General features: G+C 49.5%; 1 protein-coding gene across 1 annotated transcript in view; it reads right to left on the bottom strand.

The window, feature by feature from the left end:
* The window catches only part of DEUP1 (deuterosome assembly protein 1), a 117432-nt gene that overhangs the window by 30582 nt on the left and 66744 nt on the right, over positions 1-20106 (bottom strand). The window contains exons 9-10 of the mRNA XM_090030567.1: positions 17481-17678; positions 12646-12732 (exon numbers count right to left, since the gene is read on the bottom strand). Coding sequence (XP_089886693.1) covers positions 12646-12732; positions 17481-17678 — 285 coding nt within the window. The remainder of the gene's footprint in view (positions 1-12645; positions 12733-17480; positions 17679-20106) is intronic.

Raw genomic sequence — 20106 nt, 5'->3', positions numbered from 1 at the left:
CAGGAGTTCGCCCAGGAACTGGCAGAGGTTGCATGCTCCAGGACCATGGTTGTCATGGGCGACTTCAATTACCCGGACATCTCGTGGGAGGATCACTCAGCAAAATCCGAGCGGTCGCAAAGCTTCCTCTCATGCGTGGATGACCTCTACCTGACTCAAGAAGTCTATGGGCCAATGAGAGGTAAAGTGCTGCTCGACCTGGTACTGGCTACTGGGGATGACCTAATCAGCGACCTAGTGATTGATGGGAAGCTGGGTGACAGTGACCATGAGCTGATCACCTTCACCATCCACCATAAAGCTGGCAAGTCAGCGACATGGAAGTCCTTGGCTTCAGGAAAGCCAACTTTGACAAGCTCAGGAGGCTTGTCAGTGAGGCCCTAAGGGACCAAGACCCCAGGGAAGGGGAGTTCAAGAAGAGTGGCTGCTCCTCAAGGAAGCGATCCTCAATGCACAAGCTAAGTGTATTCCATCTTGAAGGAAAGGCAGCAAGAGGGCACAGCAGCCCCCGTGGCTTTCCAGCGATCTAGCAGACCTCCTGAGGCTAAAAAGAAAGGCCTACAAAGGATGGAGGAGGTGATTCACCTCCAAGGAGGATTATTCTGCACTGGTCCGGTCCTGCAGGGAGCAAACCAGGAAAGCCAAGGCTGCAACTGAACTCCAACTAGCTTCGAGCACCAAGGACAATAAAAAGTCCTTTTTCAGATATGTGGGGAGCCGAAGAAAAAGCAAGGGCAACATTGGACCCCTGCTGAACCAGATGGGGCAACTGACAACTGACACCCAGGAAAAAGCCAACCTATTAAATGGGTACTTTGCATTAGCCTTTCATCAGTCCCATGGGACACCCATGCCTGCTATGGGGCAGGGAGGTCCGGGTGAGGGAGATCCCCTGTCCTCCATTAATGCTGATCTCATGAAGGAACACCTTGAGAAGCTGGACACCTTCAAGTCAGCCGGCCCTGACAATCTACACCCCAGGGTACTCAAGGAGCTGGTGAGCATCATAGCCCAGCCTCTGGCACGGATCTTTGAAAACTCCTGGCGTTCTGGTGCAGTGCCCAAGACTGGAAGAAGGCCAATGTGGTGCTTATCTTCAAGAAAGGGAGCAAAGTGGATCCAGCTAACTATAGGCCCATCAGCCTGACTTCTATCCCAGGGAAGACCTTAGAAAAGTTTATTAAAGAGGCCATCCTTAATGGACTGGCCAATGCCAACATCCTGAGGGATAGCCAGCACAGGTTTGTTGCAGGTAGGTCTTGCTTGACCAATCTCATTTCCTTTTACGACTAGGTGACCTATTACCTGGACAAGGGAGAAGAGGTTGATGTCATATATCTTGACTTCAAAAAAGCCTTCAATCTGGTATCTCATGATCACCTCTTGGCGAAACTGGCCAATTGGGTCCACCACGATCCACTGGCTGGGAAACTGGCTCCGTGGTCAGACGCAGAGAGTAGTAAATGATGGAAGTCAATCATTATGGTGTTCTGTGACCAGTGGGGTCCCTCAAGGCTCTGTCCTTGGACCCATATTGTTCAACATCTTCATTAATGATGTGGACATTGGAGTCAGGAGCGGACTGGCCAAGTTCGCTGATGACACCAAACTTTGGGGCAAAGCATCCACACCAGAAGACAGGTGGGTGATCCAGGCTGACCTGGACAAGCTCAGCAAATGGGTGGACTAGAACCTGATGGTGTTTAACACCGAAAAATGCAAGGTTCTCCACCTTGGGAGGAAAAACCTGCAGCATCCTTATAGGCTCGCCAGTGCTACGCGGGCTAGCACTACGGAAGAAAGAGACTTGGGGGTCATCATTGACCACAAGATGAACATGAGCCTGCAATGCGATGCTGTGGCTAGTAAAGCGACCAAAATGCTGGCTTGCATCCATAGATGCTTCTCAAGCAAATCCTGGGACATCATTCTCCCCTTGTACTCGGCCTTGGTGAGGCCACAGCTGGAATACTGCATCCAGTTTTGGGCTGCACAATTCAAAAAGGATGTGGAGAAGCTTGAGAGAGTTCAGAGAAGAGCCATGCACATGATCAGAGGTCAGGAAAAAATACCTTACGACGACAGGCTGAGAGCCATGGGACTCTTTAGCCTGGAAAAACGCAGGCTTAGGGGTGATCTGATGGCCACCTATAAGTTTACCATGGGTGACCACCAGGATCTGGGGGAATGTTTGTTCACCGGAGTGCCCCAAGGGATGACAAGGTCGAACGGTCACAAACTCCTGCAAGACCGTTTCAGGCTGGACATAAGGAAGAATTTCTTTACTGTCCAAGCCCCCAAGGTCTGGAACAGCTTGCCATCGGAGGTAGTTCAAGCACGTACATTGAACACCTTTAAGAGCAAACTGGATGCTTATCTTGCTGGGATTCTATGACCCCAGCTGACTTCCTGCCCTTTGGGCAGGGGGCTGGACTCGATGATCTTCCGAGGTCCCTTCCAGCCCTAACGTCTATGAAATCTATGAAACACTTCAGATAATTGGGTTCTATGTTAATCATTAGAGATCAAAATCCATGAACGAAACATTTTTAAAAATTACAGATTCCTATATAGTTTGCTTCATAACTTTAGCTGCAAAAGCTGTTTGCCTTCCGCTAATTAATACACCCACCTGCTGCTTAATAGGAAGTGGGCTGTAATAAAATTAACTGATGCATGCATATAAAATATGCATGTATCTAAGAAAAAATACAGGCATCAACATACTTATTGTGATAATGGTCAGGAAGCTTTTTCATTTAGTTGAATTAGAGCAACTCAGAATGTTTTTGTATCTGCAAAGAAATCTTTGCACAACTTTTCAGATCACCTCAACATTTAGCCCATACTCTTTCTGAAGCCATTCTGAGACAAGGTTCTATCATGAAAGTTAAAGTATATGAACATCTAAGCAGGGCTGGATTAACGCACAGACAAACTAGGCAAATGCATAAGGCTCTACATGAAGATGGGGCCCAGTTGTGCTTGTTTTACATATTATAATTATTGAGTGCAAAAAGTAATATAAATATATAGTATTAAGTAGGGGCCCATGAGTTTGTTTGCCTAGGACCCACTAAAGGGTTGATCTGGCTCTGCTTCTAAGACATCAAAACTTAATTGGGACTATAAATGAAAACACATTTAAGCTTCACTCTTGCACAGACAAGCTCATGGACATCTAAAAAGTAAAGTGAAAGACATGGGAGGGGGGAGGCAGGAAAGGGAGAGAGAGGATGATGGATGCAACACTTTGGAGTGTTTTTGACAACTCTGTGGGCGCATCTACACATACAGACACATGCTCTTCCATCAGCTCAAACAGAAGTTATGTAAATTTGAGCTGGGGCTTTTTGCCTCAGGGCGTGTGCCCAGACATACAATTTGCACCACACCAAAGTGTACCACTAGAGGCAAAATAGCCCTGCCTGGGTCTATCTGGTTGTGCAGCCAGGGGGAGCTAGAGGCTGGTGCCAGCTGCTGGACTGGCCCCAGCAGTATAAAAAGCTGCCCCGGTGCAGAGGGATGGGGGGGTGGTCAGTGTGTGGGGACTGTGGATATGGGTGGGCCCTGTGTGGCAGAGTTTGCTTAGAAGGGGTGGGTTCCCTGCCCCCCACAGGGCAGAGCCCCCACTCACAGCACATGGACTGCCCTGCCTGAAGGGTCCCAGCCCCCTCCAGGGGCTATAGCACTCCCCCTAGAACCCCACTCACCCGGCCCTAGTCCCCCCCCCCCACTGCTCCCCCTGATTTCTAGCCCCCTGCTCATTCCGGAAGGCTGGAGATGAGCAGGAGGCTCATCAGGAGAATGATTAGGGGGGTGGAGAGGAGCAGGAGAATGAGCAGGAGGCTGGAGATGAGCTGGAGATGTTCCACTGCTCATCTCCAGCCTCCTACCTGTTCCCCTGCTCCTCTCCAGCTCCCTGCTCATTCACCTGCTCTCTCCAGCCCCCTGCTTGATCTCTTGCTCATCTCCAGCCTCCCAAGGCTGGAGACGAGCAAGAAAATGAGCAGGGGAATGAGCAGGAGACTGTAGCTGAGTAGGAGAACATCTCCCGCTCATCTCCATCCCCCTCCACTAGGGGCTTGTCTGCAGCCGCTCCCCAGCCCACCATCACTGCCCTACTCAGCCCCAGCCTCCTAACACTAAAAAAAAAGAAGCCCCACACTCACAGGATGTAGCAGTGGCCATTGGGGCCACCAGGGACACATGGCAAAGTCCCCCCACCTGGTGTGGTGCAGGGACTGGCCCCGGCTACCTGGCACCCACATTGCTGTTGCCCCATCCCATAGGTACAGTACAGTGCAGCTTGGCAGGGCACCGCACGCTGTCTGGGAGCTGGGGCAGCTCCAGCTGTCACCTGGAGCCTGCAATCGCTCAGCCTGAGCTATCCCAGCTCCCAGACAGTGTGGGGAGCTGTGCTGCCCATGTGCCATGGGGAAGCAGCAGCGTGGGTGCCAGGAAGCCAGGGCCAGTCCCCACTGTCCCCCACTTCCCTGTGGGGGGGCTCTGCCATAAGTTTCCAGTGGCCCTGAGGGCGACTGCAACAGTTAGTGAGTGCGGGGCTTTTTCTTTTTTTTTTTTTTCTAGTGCCAGAAGGCTGGGGCTGGGCAGGGCAGCCAGTGGGGAGCTGACGGCAGGTGGGCCAGTGATCAGGGTGCTGGGGGAGAGAGCATGGGGTCCCCTTCCCCCTTCTTCAATCCCCTCCACCCCCTACTTACCTGGCACAGGGCCCAGGTCCCAGTCACTGCAGCCTGCACCGCTGGTTGCCCTGCACAGGCAGGCAGTGTGCTTCAGCACCAGGCAAGGACCAGCCATACAGACATGTCTTTGTGGAGGACCCGAGCCTCCAGTTGCCTCAGGGCATGGTCCGGGACTGTGCCTTGCCTTGCCTCGCTGTTTTGCAGATTGGTTTTTTTTGACCCCTGGATATCCAGGGGTCTAATTTTGCCCAAATGGGCAAAGGGGCAAACCTCAAGGGGTTTGAGACACTGCAAGAATTTCATAGATTTCATAGACATTAAGGCTGGAAGGGACCTCGGGAGATCATCGAGTCCAGCCCCCTGCCCAAAGGGCAGGAAGTCAGCTGGGGTCATAGGATCCCAGCAAGATAAGCATCCAATTTACTCTTGAAGGTGTTCAATGTAGGTGCTTGAACCACCTCCAATGGCAGACTGTTCCAGACCTTGGGGGCTCGGACAGTAAAGAAATTCTTCCTTATGTCCAGCCTGAAACGGTCTTGCAGGAGTTTGTGACCATTCAACCTCGTCATCCCTTGGGGCGCTCTGGTGAACAGACAGATGTTCCCCCAGATCCTGGTGGTCACCCCTGATAAACTTATAGGTGGCCATCAGATCACCCCTGAGCCTGCGCTTTTCCAGGCTAAAGAGTCCCATGGCTCTCAGCCTGTCATCGTAAGATCTGTTTTCCTGACCTCTGATCATGTGTGTGGCTCTCCTCTGGACTCTCTCAAGCTTCTCCACATCCTTTTTGAATTGTGGAGCCCAAAACTGGACGCAGTACTCCAGCTGCGGCCTCACCAAGGCCAAGTACAAGGGGAGAATGACGTCCCAGGATTTGCTCGAGAAGCATCTATGGATGCACGCCAGCATTTTGGTCGCTTTACTAGCTGCAGCATCGCATTGGAGGCTCATGTTCATCTCGTGGTCAATGATGACCCCCAAGTCTCTTTCTTCTGTAGTGCTAACCAATGTAGCACTGCCGAGCCTATAAGGGTGCTGCAGGTTTTTCCTCCCAAGGTGGAGAACTTTGCATTTTTCGGTGTTAAACACCATCAGGTTCTCGTCTGCCCATTTGCTGAGCTTGTCCAGGTCAGCCTGGATCACCCGCCTATCTTCTGGCGTGGATGCTTTGCCCCAAAGTTTGGTGTCATCGGCAAACTTGGCCAGTCCACTCCTAACTCCAATGTCCACATCATTAATGAAGATGTTGAACAGTATGGGTCCCAGGACAGAGTGTTGAGGGACCCCACTGGTTACAGGGCACCATGATGATTGACTGCCATCAATCACAACCCTCTGGGTCCGACCACGAAGCCAATTTCCCAGCCAGTGGATCGTGGTGGAGCCAAGGCCACAACTGGCCAGTTTGGCCAAGAGGTGATCATGGGATACCAGATCAAAAGCTTTTTTGAAGTCAAGATATATGACATCAATCTCTTCTCCCTTGTCCAGGTGATAGGTCACCTGGTCATAGAAGGAAATGAGATTGGTCAAACAAGACCTACCCGCAACAAACCCGTGCTGGCTGTCCCTTAGAATGTTAGCCTGGGCCAGTCCCTCAAGGATGGCCTCCTTAATAAACTTTTCTAAGATCTTCCCCAGGATAGAAGTCAGGCTAAAGGGCCTGTAGTTAGCCGGATCCACTCTCCTCCCTTTCTTGAAGATCGGCACCACATTGGCCTTCTTCCAGTCTTCGGGCACTACACCAGAGCGCCAGGAGTTTTCAAAGACCCGTGCCAGAGGCTGGGCTATGACGCTCACCAGCTCCTTGAGTACCCTGGGGTGCAGGTTGTCAGGGCCAGCTGACTTGAAGGTATCCAGCTTCTCAAGGTGTTCCTTCACGAGGTCAGCATTGATGGAGGGTAGGGGATCCCCCTCACCCAGATTTCCCTGTCCCATAGCAGGCATGGGCGTCCCATGGGACTGATGAAAGACTGACGCAAAGTACCTATTTAATAGGTTGGCTTTTTCCTGGGCGTCAGTTGTCAGTTGCCCCATCTGGTTTAGCAGGGGTCCAACATTGCCCTTGCTTTTCCTCTGGCTCCCCACATACCTGAAAAAGGACTTTTTGTTGTCCTAGATGCCTGAAGCTAGTTGGAGTTCAGTTGCAGCCTTGGCTTTCCTGGTTTGGTCCCTGCAGGACCAGACCAGCGCGGAGTAATTCTCCTTGGAGGTGAATCCCGTCCTCCATCCTTTGTAGGCTTTCCTTTTTAGCCACAGTAGGTCCGCTAGGTCTCTGGAGAGCCAGGGGGCTGCTGTGCCTTCTTCCTGCCTTTCCTCCGTGTTGGAATAGATTTAGCTTGTGCACTGAGGATCGCTTCCTTGAGAAGCAACCACTCTTCTTGAACTCCCATCTCCCTGGGGTCATGGTCCCTGAGGGCCTGACCGACTAGCCTCTTGAGCTTGTCAAAGTCGGCTTTTCTGAAGTCAAGGACTTCTGTGTTGCTGACTGACTTGCCAGCTTTACGGCGGATGGTGAAGGTGATCAGCTCGTGGTCGCTGTCACCCAACTTCCCATCGATCACTAGGTCGCCGATTAGGTCATCCCCCGTAGCCAGTACCAGGTCAAGCAGCGCTTTGCCTCTCGTTGGCCCATAGACCTCTTGGGTCAGGTAGAGGTCATCCACGCATGAGCGAAAGCTTTGCGCCCGCTCAGATTTAGCTGAGTGATCTTCCCCGAGATGTCCGGGTAATTGAAGTCACTGATGACAACCAAGGTCCTGGAGCAAGCGGCCTCAGTCAGTTCCCGGGCGAACTCCTGGTCAAGCTCGGGACTTTGAGTGGGAGGTCTGTAGTAGACTCCCACCGTTGTGTCCCCTGTGCCGAATTCCCCACGAATTTTTACCCAGAGGGTCTCTAGCTGTCCATGCCGGTTGCCAACATCAGCTTGCAGGGACATGTAGATTTCCTTCACATAGAGAGCTACACCCCCGCCCCTTTTGTCAACACGATCCCTCCTGTACAGGGTATAGCCCTCTCTACCCGTGGTCCAGTCATGGGTGGAGTCCCACCAGGTCTCCGTTATCCCAATGACATCATATTTCTTTGCACTGAGCAGGAGGACGAGCTCGTCCTGCTTGTTGCCCAGACTCCTGGCATTAGTGTAGAGGCAGGCAAGTGTGCCCTTGGGGGCTCTTGCCTTGCCCACAGATTGTGCCAGGGCTGGGGCAGGGGTGAGCTCCCTTAAGTGCCCCCTTAAGTGCCTTGGTCCGCTGGCTTTGCAAGGGCCGTTCAGCGGGCCAGCAGGGGCAGTAGTCCCCCCATCCCCCAGCAGGCTTAGTTTAAAGCCCGGTGGAGCAGGTCAGCCAGCCTGCACATGTGCACTCATCTGGACATACCCTATGAGGTCCTGGAAGATATATATTCTTAGTGGGTCTTGTGGAGCTTGTAGAGATTCCCCTGACAGAATATGAAAGCTTGCTCTTGCTAAGCCCCACAAAAACTCAGGAACTCTACAGAACTTCTCATGGAGCTCAATAAACAGCTATGGTCTAAATAACTTTGAAAGTTCATAGATTTAATGGTTGAGACTTTAAAGCTTCATTACAACCTTTGGTATTTAAAGCTCTGCAAATGAAGCTAGCTTCTAAATTCTGTAACTCAAAAAGCTTCTGTTCAAGGAATGTGCAACTCTGCTATGAAACTAATAGAGCTTTGCGGACTCTGTGAATAAAACAGCTGTCTTTCCATAATTGGTGCACAAATTTTTTTTTTAATATAATACAGAAATTCTGCAGATGAGCAGGCACTAGATTGTGTCAATGACTCTTCCCCCCCTCCAACTTCAGGTCCTGCATTCATAATCAGCATGGAACAGAAGTGCATTTTTATTCACTGCTTGCCATCATACTTGACTTACAATTTCAAAAGAAAAAAAAAGTAAATGAGGGAAACAATATTTATTTTGTGATCCTGTTTTCCTGACCACTCCACCTATATCCCTGAAGACACCCCTCCATAGCATACTTTTTCTACATACCCTTAAAGCATCCATACTCAAAACTGTAACAAGGCCACAGCTTTGCATGGACAGTATTGGCTGCTGTGCTGCCAACAACAGAGACATGGTTAGCTGCAAACAGTAGCTATTCTGCCCCCCTGGAATCCCACCAAAGAAGATGGAATCTGGGACTGCTGCCCTGCTCATCCCCTCACTTAAGCTACTGTCCATACTCTTACATTTGATCATCTGCCTGACCAACATGATTGCCTTCTATGATGAAATGACAGGCTCTGTGGATCTGGGGAGATCAGTGGATATGATATACCTGAATTTTAGCAAGAGTTTTGATATGGTCTCCCACAACATTCTTGCAGGCAAACTAAGGAATTACGGGATGGATGAATGGACTGTAAGGTGGATACAAAACTGGCTGAAGCATCAGGCTCAGAAGGTAATAATCAATGGCTAAATGTCTAGTTGGCAGCCAGTATCAAAGTGGAGTGCCCCAAAGGTCGGTCCTGGGGCCAGTTTTGTTCAATGTCTTCATCAGTGACCTGAAAGATGGCATAGACTGCACCCTCAGCAAGTCTGCAAATGACATCAAGCTGGGGGAGTAGTAGATATGGTGGAGGGTAGGGCTAGGATTCAGTATGACCTAGACAAATTGGAAGATTGGCTCAAAAGGAATCTCATGAGTTTCAACAAGGACAAGTGGAAAGTCCTGTTCTTAGGATAGAACAATCCCCTGCACCAGTACAGGCTGGGGGCTGGCTGGGCAGCAGCTCTGCAGAAAAGGACCTGGGGGTTACAGTGGACAATAAGCTGAATATAAGCCAGCAGTATGCCCTTGTTGCCAAGAAGGCTAACGACATACAACTGCATTGGTACAAGTGTTGCCAGTAGGTCCAGGGAAGTGATTATTCCCCTCTGTTCAGCACTTGTGAGGACACATCTGGAGTACTGTGTTCAGTTTTAGGTCCCCCACTACAGAAAGGATGTGGACAAGTTGGACAGAATCCAGTGGAGGGCAACAAAAATGGTTCCTGAGCTGGAAGAATAACTTCTGAGGAGAGGCTGAGGGAACTGGGCTTATTTAGTCTAGAGAAGAGAAGACTGAGAAGGGATTTAATAGCAGCCTTCCAACTACCTGAAGGGAGGTTCAAAAAAGGATGGAGCTAGAGGGTTTTCAGTGGTGGCAGATGACAGAAAAAGGAGAAACAATCTCAGGTTGCAGCAAGGGGAGTTTAGGTTAGATATTTTCTCCTAGGAGGGCAGTAAAACAGTGGAACAGGTTACCCAGAGAGGTGGTGAAATATCTGTCCCAGGATGTTTTTAAGATGCGGCTAGATACTTTTTTGGCTGCTATGGTCTAGTTGGGGATGGTCCTGCTTTGAGCAAGAGGTTGGAATAGATGATCTCCTGAGGTCCTTTACACCTCTCATTTTCTATTATTCTATGATCTGACAGGTGGTACCTCCCATTCAATCTTCCCATTATAGTATACATGTCAAACTAATTAAAAGTCTATTCACTACACAAACAGTGGTCTATTTCATCATCTGAAGGAGAGACTAACCACAATCCTGCATGATCTCTGTTTTATCTTACTTTTTATCTCTTTAAAAAGAAACTATAATAGTTATTAGAGAGTTGTTTCATGAAGGTTGTACAGTGCAACATGGCATGGGAGCACAGTAGGTCTCTCTTTAATACAGTCTAATATTTAATATAATAATATTTACTATAGCTCATTTTATGATTATTACATGTATAGATGATTTACATTTCAATATTCTAATGAAGTTCATTTTGTTTCCAACTTTCTTACTGTTTTTATTTGAGTCCTGAAAACTCATCTATGTTTTTGGGTATTTCTGTGTCTTTGCTATGTAACTGACACCTTATAAAGCAGGTGCCTGTGGAGAATTATAGGCACTCCTCATCCAGCCCACAGGGCAAAAAAGTTGAGCACCACTGGTCTAGTACAATGGTACTCAATCTTTCAGTCTTCTGGGGTGGATGAGTGGTATTGGGCTGGTTCAAAGGCTGGATCCCATGTACAGCTGGTATGCAGGTGCAATCCTGTGTACCTGCCTGACTCTGCATGCCAGAGCCAGTGCTGGTTCACCCAGCCTGCCAGAGCCAGTGCTGATTCAACCTTGTGTGCTGGATCCAGCCATGGAGCGACCCTGAGCATTGACTCAACCGTGAACCAGTGATCTAGTGTTCAGGGCTATGTAATCCAGTGTGGGGTGCTCCCCATAGGTCTGAAAATTTGACAGTACTGCTGTCACCACTTCATCACCATCAAACTTCTAGACCAATGTGAAGCACTGTGGGCCAGGTTATATAGCTCTGTGGGATGTATCTGGCCCACAGGCCAGAGGTTGAGTACTACTGCTTTAGTACAATTGTGTTTGCAGATCTGGTTGGAAGGGCATTACCAGATCTGAACCACCAACCCACAAAGATATCTATCAAACAATTTGTATGCTGTGGGCCTATGTTTATACATTCCTTTCCATAGATGGATCTAGGATTTTGTTCTCAGGTCATTGCAGCAGCTGTGACTGATGTCACAGAGGTGGCTGTAAACCTATCAGCTTCCAGCACCGTCCTTCCTCCCCAACCTTGATCTGTACTACAGCTGCCTCCAGATTGAGCTGCTCCACTGGGTGCTACATGATGCTCAGGCTGCAGTTGGAAGAAATGTTGTCAGCTCCATTTTCCTGCAGCCCCAGAAGCCTGCATCCCCTATGGAATCCAGGAAGGAGAAACTGAGATCAGACTCTGGGAGAGATAGGGACAAGGCATGGCTGGAGCAGCTGGGCTGGCCTAGTATGGTAGAGGGGACTAGGCAGAGAACAGGTTCAGAGATAGAAGACCTATCCACCACCACTGCACCAGCTGACTTGGCAGTGAGGAAGTCCCTGGGCTAATCATGCCTTGCTCCATCCAGGGGGTGTGTGGAGTGGCTGCAGTGGTTGGTTGAGGACAGTGGCAACAGCAAGCTTCACCTTCCTGCACCTATTCCTTGCATGCCCCCCTAGGTGTCTCCCACCAGCCAAGGAGCAGGGACAGGAAGGGAGAACCCACTCTCTACTGCTGTGCCTGGCCAGATGTTTCGCTTGTCTATCAGCTACTCCTGATAATGTCTCTGCTCTTTTCAGAACCCTGGTCTATTCTTTTAAGCTAACTGTTATAATTTACATATAGAGTTTTCTATTTCTATTGAATATTATCCAATTTATTACTTATCTCAAGCTATGTCTGCTTCTTTCTCAGACCTGACAAAGGGTCTCTATGTCCAAAAGCTTGTCTAAAATCTCTCCTAATGATAGTTGTTCCAAAAAATATATAAGCTCCCCAAAATATCTTTGCCTCTTGCATAAACAGATCACCATCCCTAAAAGAAAGCATGATGAGTGCAACAATAGAGATTTTGGGGGCTAATACTGATAGCTGATATTTAAGGAGGCATATTGGCCGATACTGATCTGATTGCCGATACATCTGCCTCTAGCTGGTAAGTCTGTTGTGGGGGCAGATCAACACCCCCTACCGTGAAGGAGGGGGCAGGCGCTCCCCAGGCAGGGTGGGGGGGCCAGAGCTGCAGCTCATGGGGGTGGGGAAGAGGCAGCTCCCACTGCTGCTTGCACCCTGAAAGGGCATGGGGGAAGCGCATGTGCCCCTAGATCTGCATGGAGTGGGGCGAGAACTGGGCTTGGAGTGGGTGCTGGTGGTACTGGGAAGATGCTGCATCCCAGCAGCACTGGGAATGGATATGGCAGCACTGGGAGTAGAGCAGGAAGAAATCAAAATAAATATTTTTCTAGTGCACACAAATCATTAAAATGACCTCTGGCTCAGACCTTGGTAACTTCTCTTTTGACAAGATCCCAATCTATGCTTATTACAATCATCAATAACTGTACATTGCACAGATAAAAAAAAAATTACCATACGTCTTCCAGACTCCCAATTTTCCATAGTTTCTTTCAGATATGTGTTTTCAGGTTTGATAGTATCGTAACTCAGCCCTAATAACTGGTGAAAGATTAAACACTTAGTTGAATGCAACAATTTCAATGACGTAAATAGTGACTAGTTATGTAGAAGTTTGACTCTATAGTTTTATTTAAAGTATTCAATAAAAATTATCAGTATATACTAATAATGAAAGCAATATTAAGATAGAAAAAGGTACTAGGTTCCATATTAAAGATATATGTGCTAATTATTATTTTTTAAACCCATGTTAAAAAGAAGCACAAGGTGGAGCAGGTACATAACTGAGTTAATGGAGCATCAGTTGTGTGCACTACAACAGATCCTGCAGCCTGCTAAAATCGGGTTGAAGCCAGGGACCTGGCTCTCCTGTGTAATCCACTATGGTGGATGATATTGTAGGTAGCATGGACCTTGTGAATAGTGCCATGTGGTAGTAGATTGTTTAAACCACCTCTTAAGCACTTATTTACAATATTGAAGTGTTCTGTTAGATCACAGTGTTTCTACGTACAAGCAGAAATGAGCGCTAAACCTCCAAATTTCAGGGGGGTTGGTAAACTGTATGCGCTTCTCACATATTCTCAACATATCAGTAACGGATAGGCCATATATATATTTTTAAACCTGAAGTTTGCAATGATTTACAACAGGACTTCAATTGCTGAGTAGTTAGGGGCCACAAGCCTCTTAGGCTAGGACAGAAGTTACAAAAACTGGTTAAAGTGATCAGAAACTGGTTTAAACCTGTAACAGAACAGAAGTTCAGTACACATAAACCAGTTTCAAAATGGCCAAAACCAGTTTGAGATAAACCTGATTGAATATAGTATCAGACTTAACTGATTGAGCTCAAACAGGTTTATGGAACTTGTATCCCAGACCCCTTCCTGGTTTAAGTTAAATCAGAGTTCCCCAGCATCCTGACACGCTCTGCAGGCCTGGGCAGGGCTGTGCTTTCTGCTTCACTGAAGCAGGGCTGGCCCTGCCCCTCTGCTCTCTAGAGCAGGGGCAGCAGTGTGGCCAGATACTGCATGCCCTAAGGCAAAGGGGGCAGGGAAGAGGTTTATTCCTTCTTCCCTCCCATCTCACCAGCATGGACCTGCCGGGCATTTCTCCACTGGCTACTCTAGCGGTGGGGGCATGGTCAGCCCTGGCAGTGGCCTCAATTGAACTGGCCAGGGAGAGGGTTTAATTTCCACCTCCCTGTCCCACTGGCATGGACCAGAGCTAGAGGGACTCCCCCCTTGCTGCTGGAGCTGTGGAGGCATGGCCAGAGGCTGGCTGGCATGGTCCCTGAGGCAGAGGGGACAGGGAGGGGATTTATTCCCCCCGACTCTGTCCCTAGGGGATTGCAGCTGGGTGTATGCCCATCCTGACCACCACTGTGACCAACTGCTTCTTGCGTTGGGTGAGTGGCGGAATAAGCTCCATCTCTGCCCCCTCTGCCAGATGCCAGAGGGAGCAGGGAAATAACTCCTCTCCCTGCCCTCTCTCCTAAGGGGGTGTGAGGGAGCGGGGCCTAGGGGCGGCCGTGAACTCCCTAGCGCCCCCTACCGTCACGTTAGGGTGAACTTAGCACCCTCAGAATCTCGCCCGCCACGACTTTGATGACCAATAAGTTGTATGGGAGGCTGCCTCTGTTTCCCTAGTTGACGGTACCGATGTTCCTGCCCCTACTCCAAAATGGGGTATCTCTATGCGCCCCGCCTTAAGGGCTATGCGTGCCTCCAACCTCCCCTTCAGCACGCCCCAAGCCTCGCAGCTGTTCTGGGGGACGTTCGTATGGTCCTTCGCCCCTCGGGTGCCCTCGTTCTCTCTTTCGGGCACCCTGGGCTCCTCGCCCACCTGGCGCTCCCTTGGGTCGGGCTCCTATCTCCAGCCCGCTCCCTGCACCCTGGGCCTGTCTCGCCGGCGTCCGGCTAATCGCTGGCGCCCCCTGGGTCCGGCTCGCTACCGCCGCCCCATACCGGCGCCCTTGGGCCGGCTCATTACCGCCGCCCCATACCGGCGCCCTTGGGCCGGCTCATTACCGCCGCCCCATACCGGCGCCCTTGGGCCGGCTCATTACCGCCGCCCCATACCGGCGCCCTTGGGCCAGCTCATTACCGCCGCCCTAATCCCGGCGCCCTTGGGTCTGGCTCATTACCGCCGCCCTAATCCCGGCGCCCTTGGGTCTGGCTCATTACCGCCGCCCTAATCCCGGCGCCCTTGGGTCTGGCTCGCTAGCTCGCTTGTTCTGCCCCGCTCTGGGGCCTTGCCCTCTCTAGGGCCGACGCCTAGCGCCTCGCGCTCTGTCTCTGCCCCGCTCTGGGGCCTTGCCCTCTCAGGGGCCAACACCGCGTGCCTCACGCCCTTTCTCTGCCTCACTCTGGGGCCTTGCCTTACGTGACCCCGTGACAGGGGGCCATGCCAGCCAGCCTCTGGCCATGGTCCCACCCCTGATGCTGGAGTGGCAAGGAGGCAAGGATCCTGACAGGGGTGGCTGCCATTGTCATGGTTTCCTGGGGAGTGCAAGCCTCTTCTTGGTCGGGGGCTGTGTTGTGGATGGGAGCACAGCAGGATGGAACAGGGCAGTCAGAGCTACTGCTAGCAGTGGCAGCACTAAGGAGGGCTTCGGGGGCTATGGCCACCCCTCCAAGCTCTGATGCTATTGCTCACTCTACGCAGTCTGTGGCAACTCTGACTGCCCCATCTTGCTCTGCTCCTGCCCACAGTGCAGCCCCCACAAGGAAGAGGCCTGCGCTCCCCAGGAAAGCATGACAGCAACTGTCACCCCCATCAAGCTCCCTGCCCCCTCACCGCTCCAGCAGCAAATGTGGGGGAGCGGCCATAGGTCAGCCAGAATGGCCCCCTTAGGCAAGTGGGTAGAGAAGAGGGTGATTTCCCCCCTCCCTCTGGCATCTGGCAGAGGTGGCAGGAAAGAAGCTTATCCCACCACTTGCGCTACACAGGCAGCGATCGGCAGCAGTGGTGGTTGGGGTGGACAGACCCCAGCTGGATTCCCATGGGGACAGAGGCGGTGGAGGGGGGAATAAATCCCCTCCCTACCCCTTTGCCTTAGTGGGCCATGCTGGCCAGCCTCTGGCCATGCCCCCACTCCTGCCGCTGCACCCCGACTGGGAGCCTGGGGGTACTGATTAGACTTCTCGTTTACAATACTGATAGGTTAAAAATCCAGCTTTAAAGCTGATAATTTAATTTCCAGTCTGAACATTTTAAAACAAAAACATAAAGAACTGTGAAAAGTAAGCAAAGCTTGATAATGTAATAAAAAATGGAATGATACTAGGTACATCTACATGTACAAATGCTACTGCATGGGTTTATTCTGCAGTAATTTACTGAGGAGTAAACCCACCCTGGGGAGGTGTCTACCCATGCAGGCATTTGGGAGCAGATTTGCTCCCAATGGGAGAAGCCCAGAGAGGGCTGCTTCCACCCTGCTCTGTCCCCTGCAGCAGCCAGAGGGAGCCCCAGGCTCCCCCTCGGTACTAGCCCAGGGGCTAGCAGGGAGCACAAGGCCAGGAGATAGCTGATTCTCAGCAGGGGCTGGGAAATTGCTCCCTGCCCCAGGAGCTGCCTGCTGCCAGGGTGGGCTTTGATGGTGGAGCCCCTGCCAGGACAGTGTCCACCTGCCCTGGCAGCAGGAAGCTCCTGGCCCCAGCTTCCCAGTTGGGGGTAGGGGGCTGGGAAAAAGCTGCAGGGGAGGGGCAGGTCCCCGCCCCCTGCCCTGTTCCACTAGTGGGGCAGCTAGCAGTGAGCCCCCAGCTTGGTAGAGGTTCCCCACCAGGCTAGGGGCTCAATGCTAGCTGCCCTACCAGCGGATCAGGGCAGAGGGCTGGGACTTGTTCCTCCCCTGCAGCTCTTTCCAAGCCTTGTGCCTTGATCACCCCGTCAGGACATGGAGCTGGGAAAGAGCTGCTGGACTGGGACCTGCCCTAGACTGGGGCAGTTCCCAGGCTGTATATGAAGACTTCCCTGAGAAACCTAGGGCTGGCTGGGAACTGTCCCAGTCTGTATGTGCAGCCCAGAGCTGGCTGGGAACTGTCCCGTTTCACACAGTTCCCAGCAAGCTCTATGCTGTATATGCAGACTTCCCTGCACTGCCCAGGGCTGGCTGGCAATGTGCCCATCTGGGGCAGGTCACAGCCAGGTCTACACTGGGCAGAGAACTCTCATCCCCAGCTCTGTGAAGCCTGCCCTGGAAGCAGACAGCTCTCAGGGGCAGGGAGCAATTTCCCACCCCCTGCTGCCTGGCTAACTGGAGCAAATTTGCTGCCTGCCAGCCATCCACACATACCTTATTGCACAGTAACTACTTGGCAATTAATTTGCTACCTGCAAATGCAGGTAGCAAATTAACTATGGAGCAAAGCAAATAACTATCCAGTACGGGTCTGCATGTGTGGATGCTGATGCTTATTGTGCAGTAATTTGTTCTAGTGTGCAGTAAAGTGTCTCATGGAGATGCACCCAATATAGTTATAATTTTGTTGGGCCAGAATTTTTCAAAATCTTCCATGGGCTGGAATGTTAACTCTAGTAATAATTATCAAAATGGACTATATGTTAAGACTGCATGTTGTACAACTGACATTTACTGGTCTTTTATTTTTCCAGTAGAATTTTGGTTATTTTTTGTATTTTTTCTCAGGGTTTAAATATAAAGTATGGCTGATGAAAACTAATGCACAAGATGTAGTGCTGATTTAGCAGATAATGTAAGTCATCATCGATAGTAAGCAGCAGAATGACCAGAGCTGTTTTTTTGCCTGTTTGCATACCTGTTGTGCTCTTAACAATTTTCTTTTTATCTCTAACTCCATTTTTAACTGTCTTTCCAGAAGAGTAGCTTTCTGTGAGATAGTTGCTATAGTGATCTCCTTCTGATGAAGCTTTTTTGTCAGGTCAGAGATTTCTGTCCTCATTCTTTTCTGCTCAGAGCTATGGGAATGGTCCTCAAGATAAAGATGGTCTCTTATCTGCAGTAAATATGTTCCAAAAAGCGAAAATATTTGCAGTGTATAAGATTGTATCACTTACTAGTGACTTTTTTGCTCCCTGGTTCAAAATACACCAACTCCTTTAGCCATGTCAGTGATTTTAAGGATATTTTAAAATAAAATATCACTATGATTCTGTGCAACCAGCTTTGTTAAACAGATTCTGGGAAAAGAAATAATCTACAATTTATGACTTCATCGATTCAATGTCAAATGTGAACAAAGGATGTACTCTTTTAATTCACAATAAGAAAACTAATGATAGGGATAGTGTTTATAAACACTGATTTTAAGAATTAGAAACTCTTTAACAAGAAAAAAACCAAAAAACTTTAGAAATAAAAAACAACCATATATTGTATTATAAAACAGCCGTTAGCTATTAGGGAACAAAACAATTTCCCAAGCCTCTTTATGACAACTACTACTGCTATTACATAAAATATTTAAGGTGAAGTTTTCTATACACTTTAATATCTCCAGAGAATCTATAAAGAGATTGTGGGTCTCATAATCTTTCTGCCAATAACAAATAATTCAATACCAACAGATTCTCATATTACTTAAAAGAATATTACACTACTGGGTACTGCAACAACCAAAGTCAACATAACTGTAGTCAAGCTTGTATTAATTAATTTTCTCATAATACCATAATCAATAGCAGATGGTATTTTCATTTTATTTGATTTGCACAAAAATAAAAGATGTAAGCAATATATTTAGACATAAATATCTAAACTGCTGCATAATTTTTCCCATAATTTTTGCAGAAGTACTGCTCACAATATTGGTCAGCAGCATAAACCACACATGTGAGAAGAATTATGTTTAACCTCTCCATGCTGAAGGAAGTAACACAGCTATATTTGGTACTGGGAATTGCTAAATTATATTCCACCCCAAACTGTTGATGCTACATAGAAATTAGGTGGCTACTGTACGAGTAGTGCGCTATGCAATTCAATGAATAGAGCACTGTGGGTGTGTCTACACATATGCTAAAATGTGCAGTAACCTATTTTACTGTGCATTAACGTGTCACATAAAAAACATGCAATTACACTAATGCATAGTAAAATAGGCTACTGAACATTAAGTGTCACTTAAAAAATGTGCGCTTTCAGTATTGTGGATTAGGGCAGCCTCATTATTTAGTACTTTAGGTCATTTATACACATACCTTCTAGTTCTCAAATGCCGCTTTCAGATAGAAGGGAAACTAACAGAAACTAACAGCAGACTCAGTCAATTGCATCTGCTCCACATAGGAGCTGACATGTATTGTGCTGCACTGCATGCAATTGTATAAGCAGCGAAACTTTAAACTAGGCTTGTCGGGGGAAGGGGAAGATGAGGGAGGACGAAGCTTGGACTGCTAAACCAAGCAACACTCACAAGTACAGCCCAGCCTAAACTGATGAGTGGAACATATACACAGGTAAGCAACATGGGCAAGGGCAATGCTGTGATTAGGGGATCAGTGCACACATCCACAGGAGGCCTCAAATGCCTCTACACAAACACTCATAGTATGGAAAACAAGCAGGAGGAACTTACCCTCCTGCTAGCTGACACCAACCCAGACATAGTGGGGCTCACTGAAGCATGGTGGTACGCATGATTGGGTGGTGAATATCAAGGGCTATAGGCTGTACAGGAGGGACAGGACAGGGAGGAAAGGCGGGGGTGTGGCACTCTACATTAAGGAGGAATACTCATCCTCACCAGGTAGCACAGAGTCAGAGGAGGGGCACATGGAAGTGCTTTGGGTTAGAATACAGGGCAGTCGAAGGGAAAGAGACTTAATGGTGGGGGTCTACTACAGACCACCCAACCAAGGGGAAGAGCTAGACCAGGAATTCTTAACTCAGCTCACGCAGGTAGTTAGGTCAAAGGATGTGGTCATCATGGGTGACCTGAACTTTCCAGACATCTGCTGGGAAGAGCAGTCAGCCAAGTCTGACCACTCACATAGGTTCCTAGCCAGAATGCAGGACCTCCATCTAACCCAAGGGGTGCACAGCCCCACCAGGGGAGACGTCTTGTTGGACCTGGTGCTGGCCACGGGTGACGACCTGGTGAGAGGGCTGCAGGTGCTCGACCACCTGGGCGACAGTGATCATTGCCTGCTGGAATTCACCATCCAGTGCAAGGGGGCAAAGGCGTACAGCAAGGCAGCAGCCCTAGATTTCAGGACGGCGGACTTCAATGAGCTAAGGAGAATATTTGGGGAGGCACTGAGGTCCCAGAGGGGAGGGGAGCCAGGTGTCCAAGAAGAGTGGTCGCTCCTTAAGGAGACGATCCTCCAAGCCCAAAGGGAGGTAATCCCAACACAGATCAAAGGGAACAGGAGGGCACAAAAGCCCCCATGGCTCACCAAAAGCATCCAGGAATGTCTTCTAGC

This window comes from Crocodylus siamensis, chromosome 1, assembly GCF_052110815.1.
Source record: "Crocodylus siamensis isolate JL-2025a chromosome 1, ASM5211081v1, whole genome shotgun sequence".
NCBI lineage: Eukaryota > Metazoa > Chordata > Crocodylia > Crocodylidae > Crocodylus > Crocodylus siamensis.
Note: the sequence above shows the minus strand (reverse complement) of the source record. Positions and strands in the feature narration are given on the sequence as shown.